Source organism: Lynx canadensis, chromosome E2 (assembly GCF_007474595.2).
Source record: "Lynx canadensis isolate LIC74 chromosome E2, mLynCan4.pri.v2, whole genome shotgun sequence".
Lineage (NCBI taxonomy): Eukaryota > Metazoa > Chordata > Mammalia > Carnivora > Felidae > Lynx > Lynx canadensis.
Genome location: NC_044317.1, coordinates 47,679,606 through 47,699,833, shown reverse-complemented (window position 1 = coordinate 47,699,833; position 20,228 = coordinate 47,679,606). Strand labels below are relative to the sequence as shown.

Genomic DNA, 20,228 nt, shown 5'->3' with positions numbered 1-20,228 from the left:
TCACAGGCTCACTGACTATTAAATGACTTATTGGAAAGCTCTTAGAACAATGCCGGGTATACAGAAGCACTTAGTAAATGTTACCGTTGTTAGTATGACATGGGTACAGCTGGTGGGTTTCTCACTGTGTTGGGGGGACCGGGTGTCCCTAAGTGTACGGGTGTGTATGTGACAGGCAGGGCTTGTGAACGAACATGTGTCCACAGCAAGAAAAGGCTGGGTTCCACTCTGACCGCACCAGAGCAAGTCCCTCCCAGGCTCCGGGCCTCAGTTTCCCTCATCTGTCATATGGACAGTCACGATGTGGGTTTCAACTTGTCTGGATGCCCACCTTTCAGCCAATTCAGCGCCAGGCCCTGGGTGTGAAATGTGGGTGCACAGGGAGCCGGAAGGGGGGCTCTGCGGCTTGCCTTGAGGAAGGACCACCATGCACACACCAGAGAAGACCATCCATGGGGGGTGAGCTCTCCACCCTGGAGGCATCGAAGAATCAGGCACAGGCTGTGTATGTGCATGAGTATGCGTGTGTCTACGCAGCTGCACGAGGGACGTGTGTTTCCACGTGTACACAGACTATGGGGCCCGGACAGGGTTCTGTGCAGGTGTGTGCCTCGTGTAATGTGAAGGGATGGGTCCTTGCGTTTCTGTGTGCCATCTACATGCATATGTGTACAGGTGTGTACCCAAGGGACATGGGGGAGGGGGAAGGGCAGGGCCAGGCTGCCCCAGGCCACGGTACCTGTGCCGGTGAATGAGCGCGTTGAAGGCCAAGCCGTCCCGCCAGCTGGTGGTGAAATTCTGGATGTTTACCTCAGGGTAACTGGCAGCGTGGAAGGGAGAGACAGAGGCAGAAATGGAGACAGTCAGGGAGAAGAGGGTGGGAAGGAGAGAAGAAGGGAGAGAGAGAGAGACATTGATGGATGGTGGGGGGGTAGATAGATGATATGATAGAAAGAAAGAAAGAAAGAAGAAAGAAAGAAAAAAAAGAAAGAAGAAAAGAAGAGAAAGAAAGAAAGAAATATAGGGGCAAGGAGACGGAAAAAGAGAGACGGAGAGAAAGCAAGATACAGACAGAGATGGAGAAAGAAAGGAGGAAGGGGAGGAGACAGAAGGGAGAGAGAAGGGGGAGGAGAGACAGAACAAGGAAAAGCAGGCATAGAGGTAAAGACAGACACATGGAAAGAGAGAGTGTTGCAAGACAGCTGGCCAGCCCCAGAAGGCTGAGCATCAGAGAAAGCCCAGTCTCCATCCATACCTGCTCTCCGCTTCCTCCCAGGGGCAGAGGGCACCTGAGTTTCAGGCCATGCCCCTCCCGCAGGGCAGAGAGTTGGGGGACCAGGAGACTTCCCAGCAGAGCCTGAGTGGCCCCCTTCTCAGCCCCACCAAAGGTACCCAGGAGCCTGAACTTCTCATGGGAGCTGCCAGAGCCCCGTATAGATCGTCCTAGGCTGCTTTCGGGGTGGAGGTGGCCAGGACTCAGGACTAGGGCTGGGTGTTCCACAGGTGCCCCCAAGGCCTCTCGAGGTACAGGATGAGATACAGGAGACCGAGCAGGCTGGGGACGGTCCACCACTAACCAGCACTGTTTTCTGAGGCCCAAGTTCTAAATTTGAACCAGGCCTTCCAGATTCTTACACGGGTTTATTTGTCAAGGTCAGAAGAGTGGACGTATTTTATTTACCAGTTCATTAACTTCAAATGTAACATTCTGACACGGAGGACTTGGGCGGTCCCTTGAACTCTTGTCCCAGAAGGGACCCTCAAGATCAGGCTAGGGCCCCACCCGCCCAGTGGGGGCAGGGTTGGGGGTGCACTTACCCACTGTCTTCATCTGACACCATAGGAGCATGCATCCTTGGCGGAGCGTGTCTCTCTGTTGTCCTCAGTCTCAATTTTGATTACTTGAATCTGTGAGGATATAAAACATGGATGCTGGGACCCAGAGGGCTTGTGCCTGGGACCTGCCTGCACTCCGCTACCAGGGACAAAGGGGATGGGAGGGCGGCTCGGGCTGGGGTTGGGGGTTCAGGAGCGTGAGGGTGGGATCTGGAGTGGACCGGGACATCCACAACTGGGGGAGGAGGAGGCTGCAGACTAGGGTCTCATTTTCCAGGGAAGCCTCCATACTTTGGCGTCTGGGCCACTTCTCTGATCCAAGCCACCATCATTTCCCCCTGGGCTAGTGCAATCACCTCCAGGCTGGCCTCCCTGCTCCTGACCCACAGTCTGTTCTCCTCATGGCAGAGAGGGACCCTGTGAGCACCCAGATCAGATCACATGTTTCCCATCCTCTGGACTTTCCGTGGGTCCGTCTCATTCACGGTAAAAGTAAATTTCCCCTCGTCATGCCTCTGACCTCCCTTCAGCAGCCCACTCTGCTCCAGAGACCTGCTATCCTCTTCACTAAATCCCAGCGCCTTCCCACCTCAGGGCCTTTGCACTGCTTGTTCCTTCCCTCAGGGGCCCACATGGTTCCACCCCAATTTCAGGTCTTTTCTCACATATCACCTCTGTGAGGCCTTCACCAACCACTTGATTTTAAATCACAGTATGTGTACTCAAATTTCACATCCTCCTTTTCTACCATACCTGTTATTTATTCATCTGGTGTACTGTCTCCCCATTGTGGACTGAACTGTGTCTCCCCCAAAATTCATAAGTTGAAGCTCTAATCCCCAACTGTGATTGTATTTGGAGATAGGGCCTTTAGGAGTAATTAAGTTTAAAATTTTTTTTTTTTGTCAACGTTTATTTTTTGGGACAGAGAGACAGAGCATGAATGGGGGAGGGGCAGAGAGAGAGGGAGACACAGAATGGGAAACAGGCTCCAGGCTCCGAGCCGTCAGCACAGAGCCCGACGCAGGGCTCGAACTCACGGACCGCGAGATCGTGACCTGGCTGAAGTCGGACGCTTAACCGACTGCGCCACCCAGGCGCCCCAGGAGGTAATTAAGTTTAAATGAGGTCATAGGGTAGGTCCCCAAATGATTGGTGTCCTTATAAAAAAAAAAAAAAAAAAAAAAAGGAAGAGATCCTAGGGACGTGCCACACAGGGAAAAAGCCATGTGCAGACACAGAGAGAAGATGGCTACTTGCAAGCTGAGAGAGGCCTCAGGAGGAACTGATCAGGAGGAGCTTGATCTTGAACTTCCAGCTTGTAGAACTTGAGAAAATAAATTTCTGTTGTTTAAGCCACTCCGAGTGTGGTATTTTGTTACAGCAGCCCTAACAGACTAATGCACTCACTAACTTAAAGCTCTGGGACCACAGCATGTTTGTTTTGTATTCTGCGGTATCACACTTAGTAGGTGTTCAATGATGTCCTCAGTGACCCAGAATCTAAAGCAGGTTCAAGAGCCCCGGATGGGTGTTGGAGACTTAGGTCCTGGACTCAAGAGCTGAGTTTGGCATTTGGGTTCCGAGGGAGAAAACTAGGTTCCAAAGAGGTGCCAGCCCCTAGTGCACGGCTCCAGCTGCCAGCAGGGATCCCGCCCCCCCCCCCAGTCTCATTCCTTGATTTTGTACTGGCAACGCCCATATCTGTCTCCAGCCCCCACCCCTTCCTTGAGCTCTATCCCATGATCCGGTGGACTCCTAAATGCTCCCCCTGATGTTTTAGATATCAGATTCCTCATCACCATCACATCCCACACTGTCCCTCAAATCTGCTCCTCCTTCAAATCTGTCCCTGGGTGACCCCACTTTATCCCCCGGTCCTGAGCCTTGAATGTTGGCCTGGACGCCTCCCTCTCTCCCTTCCCCTGCCCATTCCCATTACAGGGCATCTTTCCTATCTGCCTCCCTCTGCACTTCCCTCTGGCCCCACCCTGGTCCAGCTCCAGTCTCTTCCCTGGGCTCCCAGCCCCCAATTTTGGCAATCACCCCCAAAGCAGAGGGATCTGTCTAAATCTGATGATGTTGGGGTGCCTGGGTGGTTCAGTCAGTTAAGAGACCAACTCTGGCTCAGGTCGTGATCTCATAGTTTGTGGGTTCCAGCCCCGGGCTCTGTGCTGACAGCTCAGAGCCTGGAGCTGCTTTGGATTCTGTGTCTCCCTCCTCTCTACCCCTCCCCTGTTCATGCTCTCTCTCTCTCTCTCTCTCTCAAAACTAAATAAACACTTAAAATAAATAAATAAATAAATCTGATGATGTCTATCCTTTTGATAAAAATCTCTAATTTCTCCCATCTCAAACAGAATAAATCAAAACTGCTAATCACAGATCACCTAGGCCCTGTCAACTCCTCTGACCTCATCTCCTCCCTGGCTCCCCCTTGTCTCCTATTCTCTAGACATACTGGTTTTTCTGGACCTCCAACATTTCAGCTCCTTCCCACCTCCCTCAGGGCCTTTGCATCCTGGCTGTGCCTCCTGTTTGGAATGCTTTCTCCCTTCATCTTATGTCATGCAGCCATCAGCTTCTCAGAGAGTCCTTCTCTGACCACCAAGTCTAAAATCTCAACACTGTCAACCTGGTATTTTGCATTCTTTTACTGCCTTATCATAATCTATTCTTGGGCGCCTGGCTGGCTCAATCCATTGAGGTTCTGACTCTTGATTTCGGCTCGGGTCATTATCTCAGGTTTGTGAGCTCCAGCCCCAAATCAGGTTCCTCACTGACATTGCAGAGCCTGCTTGGGATTCTCTCTCTCCCTCTCTCTGCCCCTCCCCTCGCTCTCTCAAAAATAAACTTAAAAAAATATATTAAAAATAACCTATTCTTTCTGCATAGCTCTTACCTAGAGTTATCCACTTCTCATACATCTCTTGTCTATGTATTTACGGGTTTGTTTATGTCTGTCTCCCTCACGACAATGTAAGCTCCATAAGGCAGAAAATGTGTCGATTTTGTTCTGAACTGAAACAAAATTGACTGGATTTGAATTCCAGCTCTACTATCCAGCTGTGTGACCTTGAGCATATTTCCCCTCTCTGGGCTTCAGTTGCCTTCCTGGTAAATATAATAAACAGTATCTACCTTATGGGGTTGTGTGTATTAAATGCCAAGTGCTTAGAACAGTGCCTGGAACAGGGTGAAAAATATATAAATGATCACAGTGGTGGTGGTGATAATGATTATTACTTTTATCATTATTTTCATCCCCACCACTTGGAATAGGGTTCCTGGATCATAGTAGGAAAATTTTTGGAATGAATGAATGAAGATAAGCAGATGAATAAGGGCAGGGTGTGGGGTGGCGGAAGCCCTCCTAAGGCCACACCTTGGGAGGGTGGGCTGGGCAGGGGTCACTTGGGGATCACCTGGAAGCGCAGGATGATGGTCCAGACTAGCCCCAGGGTCAGCCGGTGGTTCCCGTCCACAATGTCATGCGAGCCCACGTTTTCCAGGTGCACGCGCTGCTCCTTCAGGAACTGCAGCGCCTTGTCCACGTTTTCCAGCGAGTGGATCCTCATGCGACCTCGCGTGGGTCTTGGCTAGAGTGGCAGGGGCGTTGGGAGGTGGAGGGCCTGGCCAAGGGCCCTGTGCCCTCGGCCTGCTACCAACGAGGTCGGCCCCCCATAGCCACGCCCCCTGGATGTCCAAACCCAGGCCACGCCCCTTCAGTCTTCTCAAAGACCAAGGACGTCTTTGCCCCTTCCAGCCAGACCCTTTCAAGAGCCTGTTCCCTTCCTGGATTATTCTAGTTCCTGTCCCCACCCTTTCTTTCTACTGAAGTTCCACATCCAACCTGATGGCCACCTTTTATCCAGAAGCCTCAGCAACCTACCGGTAACCACACTCCTGTCCCCTGCCTTTGACCTCTGTTCCAGGCCCCCCCAGGTTTGGCCCCTGGCCACGCCCCTCACTGCCTCCCTTTCAGGCTTCGGCCTAGAGCCATGCCCATTCCCCTAGGTCTCCGCGGGTTTGCTGCACTATTACTTCCAATGTTTCTGTTCTATAGCCATGCCCGCAGGACTTCAGAGCTCCAGGCTCTGGTCCTTTAATGAACCTCTAGCTCCTCAGAATCCCACCCTTTGTGGTGAAGCCTCATCCAAGCCCAGATACACAATTGCAACACGGGGCGCCAGGGTGGCTCAGTGGGTTAAGCGTGGGACTCCTGGTTTCCGCTCAGGTCATGATCTCGTTCTTCGTGGGTTCAAGCCCCGCATCGGGCTCTGCTCTGACAATGCAGAGCCTGCTTGGGATTCTCCTCTCTCCCTTTCTCTCTCTGCCTCTCCCCTGCTCATGCTCTCTCTCTGTGTCTCAAAAATAAATAAACTTAAAAAAAAAATACAACAGCAACTCATATAAAAACAAGCCAGACCCATTCCAGAGTTCTGTCTGGTTACCCAGATTTCCACGACCTAAGCCTCCCTTCCGATGACAACTGCACCTTCATCCACAGACCCTGCAACAGGGTCCTGCCCCAATTTTACGGCCAAGCCTCTTGCTACCGCACTACCCCCAGGCCAGTCGCTTCTAATAAAGCCCCTCCCTTCTCCAATTGCCCCACCCTTCCCACGGAGCTTCTCCCCACCACAAGCCCAGAGTCCGCTGGATCCCCGGCCTTCACCGCAGAACCCAGGTTCGGTTCCCAGCCACGCCCCCACGCTGCTCACGCCCAACCCCCACTTCCGGCCATAGCCCCACCCACCTGAGCAAAGAGGCCGCTCACCCATCGGGCTCTTCCAGGACACACCACACGTCGGTTAGCCAGGCCCTGTTGTAGCCCAGCCCGGAATCCCGGGGCCGCCCCCTTCCCCCAGGCCCGCAGGCCCCCTCACCAGCTGCTCCCCGGACAGCACTTCCAGGAGCCGCGTGAGCACAAAGCCGTCCCGGAGGTCGGCATACAGGTCCCCGATGTGGCAGCCGACGCGGGCGAGATGCGAGTTCACCCACTTGGTGAAGGTCTTCTTCTGCACGGCCTCGCGCTCATCTGAAGGACAGGCTCTGATGAGCCCCCGCGCCCCCAGCACCTCTCCCCTTGCAGCTTCTCCGCAGCCCCTCACTCTGGGCCAAACCCTGTTTCGGCCCAGCTCTGCAACAATCAGGGCTTCGCACAAGCGGCCCCTCCTACCTGGGACGCCAGGCCCACCCTTCGCTGCCCGCCTGGAGACGTGTCCTTTAAAGCTTTCCTGAGACATTGCTTCCACAAGAAGCCTTCCCTCATTCCCACCCCAGCCGGCCCTATTCATTCGCTCCGTACATACTGGGGCATCTACTATGTGCCTCCGCACTCTTCTTGGCTCTGAGTACAGACAGAGGCCTTCCCTCCCAGAGCTCAGTTTAGTGGGGCACAGATAATACACTAGGGAGCTAGAGAAGGTTAAGGAGGGCGGGAGGGAATGAGAGCTGTGTTTCAGGAAGACCTCTTGGCTGCTGTGGAGAGGGTGGGTCAGAGAGGGCAAGAATGACAGCCCAGGGCAGGGAGACTGGGAAGCGACTCTGGAAAGAGCGGACCAGCCGCACCAGGGCAGAAGCTGGGAATGGGAGAAGGGGACACACCAGGGATAGTTACAGATGAAAAATAATCATAATAATAAGACTTGGGTGTGACGGGTTGTGGGGGGTGAAGGGGAAGGAATATGCTAGAATGAATGCCCCTGAGGAAAAGAACTGAGTCACAGACACCCTCAAGCAGTAGCCGAACGGCCAGCTACAACCTGCATTTCCCACATCCCTAGGGAGCAGAGTGCCCACGTGCCTGCCATCCAAGGGAGGGTGCAGGGGGGAGGGGGGAGGGGTGCAGGGTGGGGGCGAGGTGTCAGAACAATGTGGGCAACTACTGCTGCACTTACTTACAAAGGCATTGCTAACTCTCTCCTACAACGTTTTTATTTCATTTTATTTTTTGAGTAACAGCTTAGAATGAGCTATAATTCACCTACTATCAAATTCACCCTTTCAAAGCGTAACTTCGGTGACTTTTAGTATAGTCACAGGGTTGTGCAACCCACACCACCATCTGATATCAGAACATTTTCATCCCTCCAAGGAAAAACCTTGCGCCCTTTAGCAGTCACTCCCCATTTCCCCTTCTCCCAGCCCTGGGACACTAGGAATCTCTTTTCTGTCTCTCCGGATTTACCTATGCTGGACATCTCATATAAATAGAATCATACAATATGACCTTTCGGGTGTCTGGCTTCTTTCACTTAGCGTCATGTTTTCAAGGTACATCCATGCCATCACATATATCAGTACTTTATTTCTTCTTTATGGCTAAATAATATTCCATTCTGTGGCTCTCCTGCATTTTACTCCTCTACTCATCAACGGATGGACATTGGGGTTGTTTCCACTTTGTGGCTATTATGAATAACGCGACTATGAACATTCAAGTACATACAAGTCCTTGTGTGGACACATGTTTTCAGTTATCTTGAGTATATACGCAGGAGTGAAATGGTTGGGTCCTATGGTAACTCTACATTTAAACTTTTTTTAAGTTTATTTATTTTTGAGAGAGAGAGAGAGACAGTGAGCAAGCCTGAGCAGGAGAAGGGCAGAGAGAGAGGGAGAGAGAGAATCCTAAGCAGGCTCCAAGCTGTCAGAGCAGAGCCCAACGTGAGCCTCAACCCACAGACCGTGAGATCATGCATGACCTGAGCCGAAATCAAGAGTCAGATGTTCAGCCGACTGAGCCACCCAGGTGTCCTTACATTTAACCTTTTGAGGAACTGCCAGACTGTTTTCTCAAGTGGCTGTGCCATTTTACATTCCCCCAATGTACGAGGGTTCCGGTGTCCCCACATCCTCACCACCACTTGTTATTTTCCATTTGATCACGGCCATTCTAGTGGTATAAAATGGTCTCTCACTGTGCTTTTGATTTGCATTTCCCTGATGACTAATGATGTTGAGCATCTTTTCATGTGTTCATTGCCCACGTGTGTATCTTCTTTGGAGAAACATCTATGCAAATCCCTTCCCCGTCTCAGTTGGGTTAGTCTTTTTTATCATCTGTAGTTTCTTTGCAACGTGTAAATCTATTATTTCATAATTTAAAGTGTTATCAAAACAGGCGGTGCCCGGGTAGCTCAGTCTGTTGGGCGACCAACTCTTGATTTCAGCCCAGGTCGTGACCCTAGGGTCATGGGATCGATCCCCGTGTTGGGCTCCTCACTGAGCGTGCAACCTGCTTAAGATTCTCTCTCTCTCTCTCTCTCTCTCTCTCTCTCTCTCTCTCCTCCCCCTGCCCCTCTCCCCACCTCCCCGCTCTCTGGCTCTCTAAAAAATAAATTAAAAAATAAAATAAAGTGTTACCAAAACAGGAAACTACTGCCTGGCCTTTCTTCTCTTCTCCCAGCTTCCACAGGCTTGAGCACAAGGTCCACAGGGCACAGGATAGAAGGACCTGGAACCCACGCTGATAGCTTGGAGCAGAGCCTCCCTGCCCACCAGGCTGCCCATCTCAGGATTATCCAGGAGGGAGAAATGAGCTTCTATCTCCTTTAAGTCACTGCATTGTGGGGTCTGTCTCTTGCAACAGCTCAGCCTTCACAGTATGGTTAGCATTTCATTATTAAAGAACTTCATTGTCGCACTTCTAAGTTCCCTAGTCATGCAGTAATCAAGATTTGTATAGCCGGTCTATTTCCCCTTTTAACCATTGACAGCTCTCAATTTCTTTTACCATAACATTTACCTTTTGTAATACTATTTTTTTAAATTAAGTAAACTCTGCCCCCAATGTGGGGCTCAAACTCACGACCCCAAGATCAAGAGTCGCATGCTCCACCCACTTAGCCAGCCGGGCGCCCCTTTCGTAATATTATTAAATATCGCATTTGACTCTGGCAGTAGAAAATATGCACTGTAGAGCGCCTGGGTGGCTCAGTCGGTTAAGCTTCCGACTTCAGCTCAGGTCATGGTCTCACGGTTTGTGAGTTCGAGCCCCGTGTCGGGCTCTGCGCTGACAGTGAGAAGCCTGCTTGGGATCCTCTCTCTCCCTCTATCTCAGCCCTTCCCCCACTCATACCTTGTCTCTCTCTCAAAATAAATGAATAAAACATAAATAAATAAATAATAAATAAATAAATAAATAAATAAATAGGGGCACCTGGGTGGCTCAGTTAGTTAAGCTTCTGACTTCGGCTCATGTCATGATCTCACGGTTTGTGGGTTCGAGCCCCACGTCGGGCTCTGTGCTGACGGCTCGGAACCCGGAGCCTGTTTTGGATTCTGTGTCTCCCTCTCTCTCTGCCCTTCCCCTGCTCACACTCTGTCTCTCCCTCTCAAAAAATAAACATTAAAAAAAATTTTTTTAAAGAAAATATGCAATGCTGGAAAATATCCACTGACTGACCTGTATATTTTTTTTTTACATTAAACTAGATGTTGAAAGTTTACCTCTAATTTGAAAGTGAGTATGCAGAAACTAATAGTAAATTCACATGAAAGATCTTGTTTGTTTAAATGTGGGTTTTGTGCTGTGTGGATAGGATGGGGACCCGTGTGAGCACCTGACCATCGATCACACACGAAGAAGGGATCACGGAATAGACGCTGACTCGAATATTTGGTTATTTTGCCTTCTAGTGGCCGGTGCCTGAGCCAAATGGCAGATTTGGGCGAATGCTGAAGCCAAAGTGGAACTTCTGTGCATCCCCAGCATGGTGCCAGAATGGGGACAATTGCATTCAGTCCTGCCTCCATTGATAACATGCTGTTTGACTTCGAGTGGCCATTTCTCTCCTTTGGGCCTCCATTTCCCCCATTTGCAAAATGAGGGTTTGGACTAGATCAATGGACTCTGAGGGACTCTGAGTGTTTGGGAACTCGTGCTTGGAAGACAGGGATCCACGAGAATATTGTCTTATTTTGTAATCTCATTTTGCTGGTACCAAAAGAAAATTAATAGAAACACATCCTGGCCCATCCGGATGGTGACCTCATAAAGCACAATACCGTGAGATATTGGGTTTTGTGATTGCAAATCCTGTTAGCATGGGGACGCCTGGGTGGCTCAGTCGGTTAAGTGTCCGACCTCGGCTCAGGTCATGATCTTGCGGTTTGTGAGTTCAAGTCTCCTGTTGGGCTCTGTGCCAACATCTCAGAGCCTGGAACCTGCTTTGAATTCTCTCTCTCTCTCTCTCTCTCTCTCTCTCTCTGCCCTCCCCTGCTTGCATTCTCTGTCTCTCTCAAAAATAAATAAACATTAAAAAATAGAAATAAAACAAATCCTGTTAGCCTGATTGGGGGTCCAGAACTGAAATGCCCGCAGAGGTCTGGCAGGCTCTGAAAAGGAGAAACCTAGGCCCTCTTAAAAGGGGCAGTGGCCACACAGCACCTGTGCATGGAGCCTCCTAGCAATGAAAGCCCACTGTTGCCATGTCATTTGATGTTCCACAAGGAGCCCCGAACCTGCATTTTTAAAGATAAAATCTCCTTATTTTCATTTTTAAAAAATTTTTTAAGTTTATTTATTTATTTTGAGAGAGAACGAATATGAGGAGGGGAGGAGCAGAGAGAGGGGGAGAGAGAGAATCAAAAGCAAGCCCTGTACTGTCAGTGCAGAGCCTGATGCGGGGCTTGAACTCATGAACCGTGAGATCATGCCCTGAGCTGAAATCAAGAGTCAGATGCTTAACCGATTGAGCCACTCAGGCGCCCCAAATCTCCCTACTTTTAAATGCTGGCAACTGATTTATGTCTGTATAAAACACACTGGAGGGGCAAGTCTGGGTGGCTCAGTCAGTTAAGCCTCTGACTCTTGATTTTGGCTCAGGTCATGATCTCGAGGTTTGTGAGTTCAAGTTCTGCACTGGGCTCTACACTGACATCTCGGTGCCTGCTTAGGATTCTCTCTCTCTCTCTCTCTCTCTCTCTGCCCTCCCCCCGCCAAGAAGTAAATAAATAAACATTTAGAAAAAAACTACAATGGGGGTGAAACCAGATATGTCCCAGAGTGCCACTTCCGACCTAAGATGACACTGAATGTTTACTGTGTTGGTGAGTGTTTCGGTTACCTCGTAGTGTCTTCCGTGTACCCTGAGGCCACCTCTACTGTCCTGCCTGTGCTCTGAGCCCAGGGAGACTGTCACTGCTGACTGTCTCAAAAGGGTTCCCCCGGCCCTCAAAGGCCTCAGACTTCCAGTTGGGTTGGGCTAAGAGGAGAAAGGAAGGGCTGAGGAATTTATTCCCTCCCTGCCTGACCAGCTTTCAGCATTGCCTGGTTCCTCTTTCTACAATCCCCGGCGTGTGAGGCCTCTGTCCCCCTCACTGCTCCCTGCCCCCATCCCTGAGTGTCCACTGACCTTGTAAGTGCCTGTAGCCCTGGCCACACCTCTGCAATTAGTCCCTTCGTTAAGCTCCCCTCAATTTTACCCCCTTGAGGGCCATCTGCTTCCTGCCGAGACTCTAGCTGGCACCCATACCTCTGGGCTGTCAAGACCCCAAGCCAAGTGACAACTGTCCTACCTCTGCCATTGTGCTCATATGGAGTTACCATTTAGGTATTCTTCTCCTCTGTGCTAATCACTAGCGCAAGCAAAACACATTTCCTCAGAATAAGACTTCAGGGGCGCCTGGGTGGCTCAGTTGGCTAAGCGTCCGACTTCACCTCAGGGTTCGTCATCTTGCGCCTCTGTCTCCCTCGCTCTGCCCCTTCTTCCTGCCCCCCGCCCCCCGCACTCCGTGTGCTCTTTCTCTCTCAAAGATAAATGTTTAACATCAATAAATATATACAAAAAATTAAAAAAGAATAAGACTTCAATTTACTCATCTCTTTAATACATTGAAACTTTCACGGAGCTGAGGAACCACTATTCTCTTGTCCATTATTGGTTAAGGAGAAAGGATATAGAGAGACTTAGTATGTCACCAGTTTGGCTACTGGTCTGGGAAAAGTTAAGAAGCCGGAAAATACCAGTAGTGGTGGAAAGGTGGGGACATCCTAACCTTCCGTGTCTCCTGGTAGGAGTTACAGACTAGGGCAGTCCTCTGGGCAGCAATCTGAGTCTAAATAAATTCGAGCACACCCCCATAACACAGCAGTGCTTATGTCCCATAAACTTTTCCACACTGGCTTATAAGGAGCATGTATGAGGATGTTCAATGCAATGCAATTTGGGGGGCAAGGGGCAGAGGCAGGTTGGAGGTTGTATAGGGCTGTCAGATTTATGACAATGAAATTGCAGATCGGTAGGGAAAAGAAAGTCTTTTCCATAAATGGAGCTGAGTCAACCTGCTACCCAAAAGTGGCAAAAAACAAACAAAAAAAACCCCTGACCCCCCACTATACACAGAAATAGAAATATCATTTGGCTTCTAAATCTAAATGTGAAAGGAATAAATAAGACTCTTAGAAGAAAATACCAAAAAACATCTCCCTGACCTTGAAGTAGGCGAAGATTCTTTTTTCCTAGAGAGCATTTCCTCTTTTGTTTGTTGTTTTTTTTTTTAAGTCTATTAATTTATTTTGACAGAGACAGAAGGCACAAGGGAGGGAGAGAGAGAGAATCCCAAGCAGGCTCTGCATGGTCAGTGCACAGCCCCATGCTGGGCTTGAACTCACCAACCAGGAGATCATGACCTGAACCGAAGTCGGACACCTAACCGACTGAGCCACCTCGTCACCTCCCGGCCAAGATTTCTTCAACAAGACAACAAATGTGAGCCACATAGGAAATATGTACCAATTATCAAATTAGGCTACATTTAAATTAAGAAATACCGTTCATCAAGAGGCAACATTAAAAGAGTAAAAAGACAAGCCACACAGTGGGAGAAAATATTCACAACACATACATCTGACAAAGGACTTGGACCCAGAATATGCAAGAACTCCTACAAAACAATCAGAAAAGGGCAGGAAAATTGATATGCAAACGGGCAAGGGACTTGAATGGGCATGGCACAGGAGGCTATCCAAATAGTGAATAAGCAGATGAAAAGGTGCTCTACCTCACTAGTTGTTATTAGTCATCAGGAAAATGTGAATTAAAACCACAATAGAATGCACACCCATCAGAATGGCTAAAATTAAAAAGATTGACCACACTAGGGGCTGGATGTACAGTAACTGAATCCCTCGTACACTGCTGGTGGGAATGTAAAATGTTACAAATCGGCAGTTTCCACTAAAGTTAGATATACACCTACCCTATGACCCAACACTTTCTTTCGCTCGATGTGGGTGTAAGTCACCAAAAATGAGTGCTTACGCCCACCAAAAACAGGTACGAGGAAGCTTAAAGCAGTGATAGTTTGTAATAGTTTGAAATACTAGTAATTACTGGTTTGTAATAGTCTAGCTTGTGCTGGCCCTAAACCAGAAGCAACCCAAATGCTCACCAACAGGTGAATGGGAAAAATTCGCCGTATTCACACTGTGGAATACGATACAGCAACAAGAAGGAGCACCCTACAAGTACGTGTAGACAGGGATGAGTCTCACAAGCACAGTGTTGACTGAAGGAAGCCAGACACAAAGGGGTACATCCTTCAGGACTCTATTTTTACGAAGTTCAAATAGCAGGAAAACAAATGTACGCTGTTAGAAGTTAGGCCAGTGTTTACTCTAGGGAAGTAGTGAGAGAGGTAGCCTTAGGGGGGCAGGCTTCTCTGGGGCCGTTACATTCCGTTTCCTTATCTGGGGACTGGTTACCACGCGCTGCTCATTGGTGGAAATGCTGGGGACTCACGATTTATCTGCATTTTTATGTGCATATAATACTTTAATAAACAGTTAAAGTATGATATACATGCCCACTAATTAGCAATGCACATTTTAAAATCATTGACCCACAAAGATAAGAATTTGCGTTAAAACTATCAGAATGGGGAGCGTCTGGGTGGCTTAGTCAGTTAAGCATCCAACTTCAGCTCAGGTCATGATCTCACGGTTTGTGAGTTCGAGCCCTGCGTCAGGCTCTGTGCTGACAGCTCAGAGCCTGGAGCCTGCTTTGGATTCTGTGTCTCCCTCTCTCTCTGCCCCTCCCCTGCTCACACTCTGTCTCTCTCTCCCAAACAAAACAAAACAAAACAAAACAAAACAAAACAAAACAAAACAAAAAACTAGGGTGCCTGGTGGCTCAGTTGGTTAAGAGTCCAATTCTTGATTTTGGCCCAGGTCATGATTTCACTGTTCATGAGTTCAAGTCCCACATCCAGATCCACACTCACAATGCATTGGCTGCTTGGGATCCTCTCTCTCCCTTTCTCTCTGCCCCTTCTGCATGCTCTCTCTCTCAAAATAAATAAATAAACTTAAAAAAATTTTTAAGTATATATCAGAATGGGAGGGGTACCTGGGTGGCTCAGTCAGTTGAGCAACCAACTCTTGATTTCGGTTCAGGTCATGATCCCAGGGTCGTGGGGTCGAGCCTTGCATTGGACTCGCACTGAGCGTGGAGCCTGCTTGGGATTCTCTCTCTCTCTGCCCCCCCCCCACTTGTGTTCTCTGTCTCCCTCTCAAAATAAATAAATAAATAAATAAATAAATAAATAAATAAATAAATCAACAAACAACAAACAAAAAACTACCAGAACAGGGCACCTGGGTGGCTCAGTCCATTAAGTGTCTGACTCTCGATTTCAGCTCAGGTCATGATCTCACAGTTTGTGGGTTCAAGCCCCACGTCAGGCTCCATGCTGACAGCTTGGAGCCTGCTTAGGATTCTCGCTCTTCCCTTTCTGGCTCTCTCTCTGCCCTCCCCCACTCACGCTCTTTTTTCTCTCCTTCTCAAAATAAATAAATACATAGAACAAGAGAGATGAAAACAGTTGTGGGTTTGTTGCATTTAGGAAAATTATAGATGTAATAACTTAAGAAGACATGGGGCACGTATGAGAATTGGTTTTTTTTTTTCTTACAGGGGATCCCTACACTTCTCTGGACTAGGTGTTTGTCTGTTTGTGGTATCGGCACTGACGTTCTGTGAATCAGTGAAGAGTCCTTGATCCCCATGTTACCACATCCCCCCTGCTTAAAATCTTACCATAGCTCCCCAGTGCCCTCACAACCTACACGGCGGCCTAGAAGTCCCCTCAGGATCTGACTCCAGCTGCTTCCTTTAGCATTGCATTAGTCACCACCGCATTCTACCCACTCCCAACTTTTGGAAGGGTTGCATATGCTGTTTCCTCTGCCTGGAATATTCTTCTGCTCTCCACCCCAGGGTTCACTCTTATTCATCGTTCCGGGCTCAGCTTAGGCATCTCCTCCTCCAAGAAGCACTCTGCCTCTCTGGACTGAATCAGGCACCTCATCTGAGCTCCAATAGTCCCTGGGCTTTCCCATCCCAGCCCCCTACCTGTGCCTCACCATCCTGGCCCTGACCACTCAGGGTCATCACTACTCTCCCAGGGGACTGGGAGCTCTTTGGGCTGGCTCAGTTACCAACATGTCCCTCAGATTGTCCAGCATAGGTCAGGCACAGGGGAGGCACTGGATATTTTGTGGATGAAATAATCTAGAATTCTAAGTTGATGTGATCCCAAGTTTTTAAGGTTCTAAGAGTCTAAAAGTATGATTTTAAGTTTCCACGAGTATATTTTATACCATTCTAGTTTCTTTTTCTTTTTATTTTTTTACATGTATTCATTTTTGAGAGACAGAGAAAGACAGAGCACAAGCGGGGGAGAGGCAGAGAGAGAGGAAAACAGAATCCAAAGCAGGCTCCAGGCTCTGAGCTGTCAGCACAGAGCCCGACACAAGGCTCGAACTCACAAACTGCGAGATCATGACCTGAACTGAAGTGGAATGCTTAACCGACTGAGCCACCCAGGCGCCCCTCTAGTTTCTTTTTTTTTCTTTTAAGTTTATTTATTTATTTTGAGAGAGAGAGAAAAAAGCATGAGTGGGGGAGGGGCAGAAAGAGAGGAGAGCGAGAGAGAGAGAGAGAGAGAGAGAGAGAGAGAGAGAATCCCAAGCAGTCTCCTCACTGTCAGTGCCAGTGCAGAGCCTGATTCGGGGCTCAAACTCATGAACTGTGAGATCATGACCTGAGCCAAAGTCAGATGCTCAACGGACTGAGCCACCCAGGCGACCCCATTCTAGTTTCTAAATCAGAGGAAGCTGGCCATCCATTAGTTAATTCTCATTCACACTTTTGTGGCACTATAGATTTTTTTTTAATTGGGAAACTGTACAAAAACATCAGAGCTAGGGGCACCTGGGTGTCTCAGTCAGTTGAATGTCCGACTTCGGCTTAGGTCATGATCTTGCAATCCATGAGTTCAAGCCCCGCGTCGGGCTCTGTTCTGACAGCTCAGAACCTTAAGCCTGCTTCAGATTCTGTGTCTCCCTCTCTCTCTGCCCCTGCCCTGCTCACGCTGTGTGTGTCTCTCTCTCAATCAAAAATAAATAACATTTAGGGGCGCCTGGGTGGTTCAGTCGGTTGAGCGTCCGACTTCGGCTCAGGGAATGATCTCACAGTTCATGGGTTCAAGCCCTGCGTCAGGCTCTGCGCTGACAGGTCAGAGCCTGGAACCTGCTTTGGATTCTGTGTCTCCCTCTCTCTCTGCCCCTCCCCCGCTCACGCTCTGTCACTCTCTCTCTCTCTCTCAAAAATAAATAAACATTAAAAATTTTTAAAATAAATAAATAAATAAATAAACAAATAACATTTAAAAAAAAATCAGAGCTAGCAAATTTGGGCCCACAGTTCCCATGGCTGGAGCTGGTGACCAGGGTATTGTTCCCCAGTTGACCATGGCCCCCAGCCTACTCTCTCATTTATGTCACCTCCTTCTGGGAGGCCCTTAGGTTTGACACCACTCTTCAACATCTTATAATTATAAAGTTTCAACAATCTTAGTATCAAAGATCCCATGATGGATATGTTGAGTTACTAAAATTCTGAGATTCTGAGGGAACGGATTCTGACCTTAGGGTTTTAAGATTTCATGATTACTACAGTCTTAGTTTATGTTTACAACATTCCGCGTTTCTGAGATAAGAAGGTCCCAAGGGTCAAAGGTACTAAGGGTCTAATGTTTTAAAGACTTAGGGCTCATGGTTATGAAGTTACATGTCTCTGAAGGTTCTCAGGGTCTTTGCTCATAGCTTTTTTTCTTTGTTTATTTGTTTAGGTTTATTTTGAGAGAGAGAGCTAGAGAGAGTACACACAGTCATGTGCGAATGAGCGGGGGAGGGGCAGAGAGAGAGGGAGAGAGAATCCCAAGCAGGCTCTGTGCTCTGAAGGGCAAGATCATGACCTGAGCTGAAATCGAGAGTCAAATGCTCAACAGACTGAACCACCCAGGCACCACTGTTTGTTTGTTTGTTTGTTTGTTTGTTTTTTGAAGTAGGTGCCATGCCCAGTGTGGGGCCCAATGCAGCTCCCCTGCCTCCCCCGAACTCACAACCCTGAGATAGAGACCTAAGCTGAGGATCAAGAGTGAGACACTCAACCGACTGAGCTACCCAGGAGCCCTTGCTCCTAGTTTTAGTGCTGATGATTAAATAACTTCTGAGGTTCTAAAGCCCTCTCTGAATATGAAGTCCTAAGGCTCAAGGGTCTACAATTCCAAAGGTCTTAGGTTCTAAGATTCTATCACTATATGGTTCAGGTCATGATCTCAAGGTTTGTGAGTTCAAGCCCCACGTCGGCCTCTGTGCTGACAGCTCAGAGCTTGGGCCCTACTTCGGATTCTGTCTCCCTCTCTCTCTTCCCTTCCTCCACTCATGTTCTGTCTCTCCCTCTCTCTCAAAAATAAATAGACATTAAAAATTTACAAAAAACAAAAACAAAAACATCAACGTAGGGTGACCGACCATCCTGGTTGGCCCCAGGGTTTCAGAGGGTTTCAGTGCTAAAAACTGGAAATGTAGTCATTCTATCTCAAAATTCTCGGGATCCACATTTCTATTCTGAAATTCTAAAGGTTTAGGATTATAAAGCTCTAAGGATCTATGTGTATTAGAGTTTAAGTTTCTAAGGGTCTAAGATCCAAGGAGGTCAATGATAAAAATTTCTAAGGTCTATGATTATAAAGTTCTGTGTTCTAAGAGTCTCATTTCTAGAGGCCGCAACTTCAAAGAATCTTGGAGTATGACATTCCAAGGTCCAAAAATCCAATATTTCAGCATCTTGAGATTCTAAAGAAGTACGCTTATAAAATCCCACATTTCTTTTTTTATTTAAAAAAATTTTTAAGTTTATTTTTATAGAGAGAGGGAGAGCATGAGAAGGGGGGCAGAGAGAGACGGAGACACAGAATCCGAAGCAGACTCCAGGCTCCGAGCTGTCAGCACAGAGCCCGACGCGGGGCTTGAACTCACAAACTGTGAGATCTTGACCTGAGCTGAAGTCCGAAGCTCAACCAAACTGAGCCACCCAGCGCCCCCAAAATCCCACATTTCTGAGACTATACATTTTCAAGGTTGTAAGGCAGCACTGCCCCATACAGTATCCACAAGCCACATATGGCTACTTAAATGTAAATTAATTAAAACTGAATACAATGAAAAATTTGGTCCCTCACGAAGCACTGGCCACATTTCAAGTGCTTACAGCCAAAAGTACTACTGGTTAGTGGTTAGTACGTTGGACATCACAGATAAAGAACATTTTCCCATCACTGTGGAAAGTTCCATTGGACAGTGTTGGTCTACAGATTCAAGTGAAAAGGGTCTGTAACTCTCTTCCCATCCTCCAGGCCATCAAGGTTCTCAAGCTCTGAGGTACACAGATACCACCCCAACAACCTCCTCCCGTTCCTCCTTCCCTCCTCCCACCCCAGCCCTCTTCCAGGTACCTGCCAAGGCCTTGATCCTGGAGCACTCAAAGAGGGAGGCGGCTGCCGTGGCGGCTGCCGGCTGCTCGCGTTCCCAGCCCCGATCCGGACTCTCCCAGCGGGCTGCAGGATTGTTGTTGTTAGGGGCCGGCAGGCCCTCCATGTTGTCCACTTCCCCTGGTACCTGTGCCATCGGGGAAGGTGAGGCCTGGGGAGGAGCAGAGGCAGGTTAGGCTAGACACAGGTCCGGAGCTCAGAGGTCCCCCTTCTAACAGCCTCTGTCTGTGAGTCCTGTCCACTCCCTCGCCCTCAGTTTCCCTGTCTTTAAAGTGGACCTAATAACTACTGACAATAATATTCACTGTGACCACTTCATAGGGGTGTGATAAAGCACCCAGCTCAGCACCTGGAGCAGGGCGCGGGCTGGGCAAATTGTCCCTATATTATTGTTAGAAGGATGACACTTATCAGTAGAACTCTAAAATGCAGTGAAGGGGCTCTTGAGGGGTTCAGTCGGTTAAGTGTTGGACTTCGGCTCAGGTCATGATCTCACAGTTTGTAGAAGACCCACATCGGGCTCTGTGCTGTCAGCACAGAGCCTG

General features: G+C 48.6%; 1 protein-coding gene across 1 annotated transcript in view; it reads right to left on the bottom strand.

The window, feature by feature from the left end:
• The window catches only part of SPTBN4 (spectrin beta, non-erythrocytic 4), a 73,992-nt gene extending 54,163 nt beyond the window's left edge, over positions 1-19,829 (bottom strand). Inside the window, 6 exon segments of the mRNA XM_032591494.1 lie at positions 740-820; positions 1,815-1,848; positions 1,851-1,908; positions 5,262-5,435; positions 6,726-6,877; positions 19,648-19,829. Coding sequence (XP_032447385.1) covers positions 740-820; positions 1,815-1,848; positions 1,851-1,908; positions 5,262-5,435; positions 6,726-6,877; positions 19,648-19,819 — 671 coding nt within the window. The 5' untranslated portion in view covers positions 19,820-19,829.
• Between the last annotated feature and the right edge of the window lie 399 nt (positions 19,830-20,228).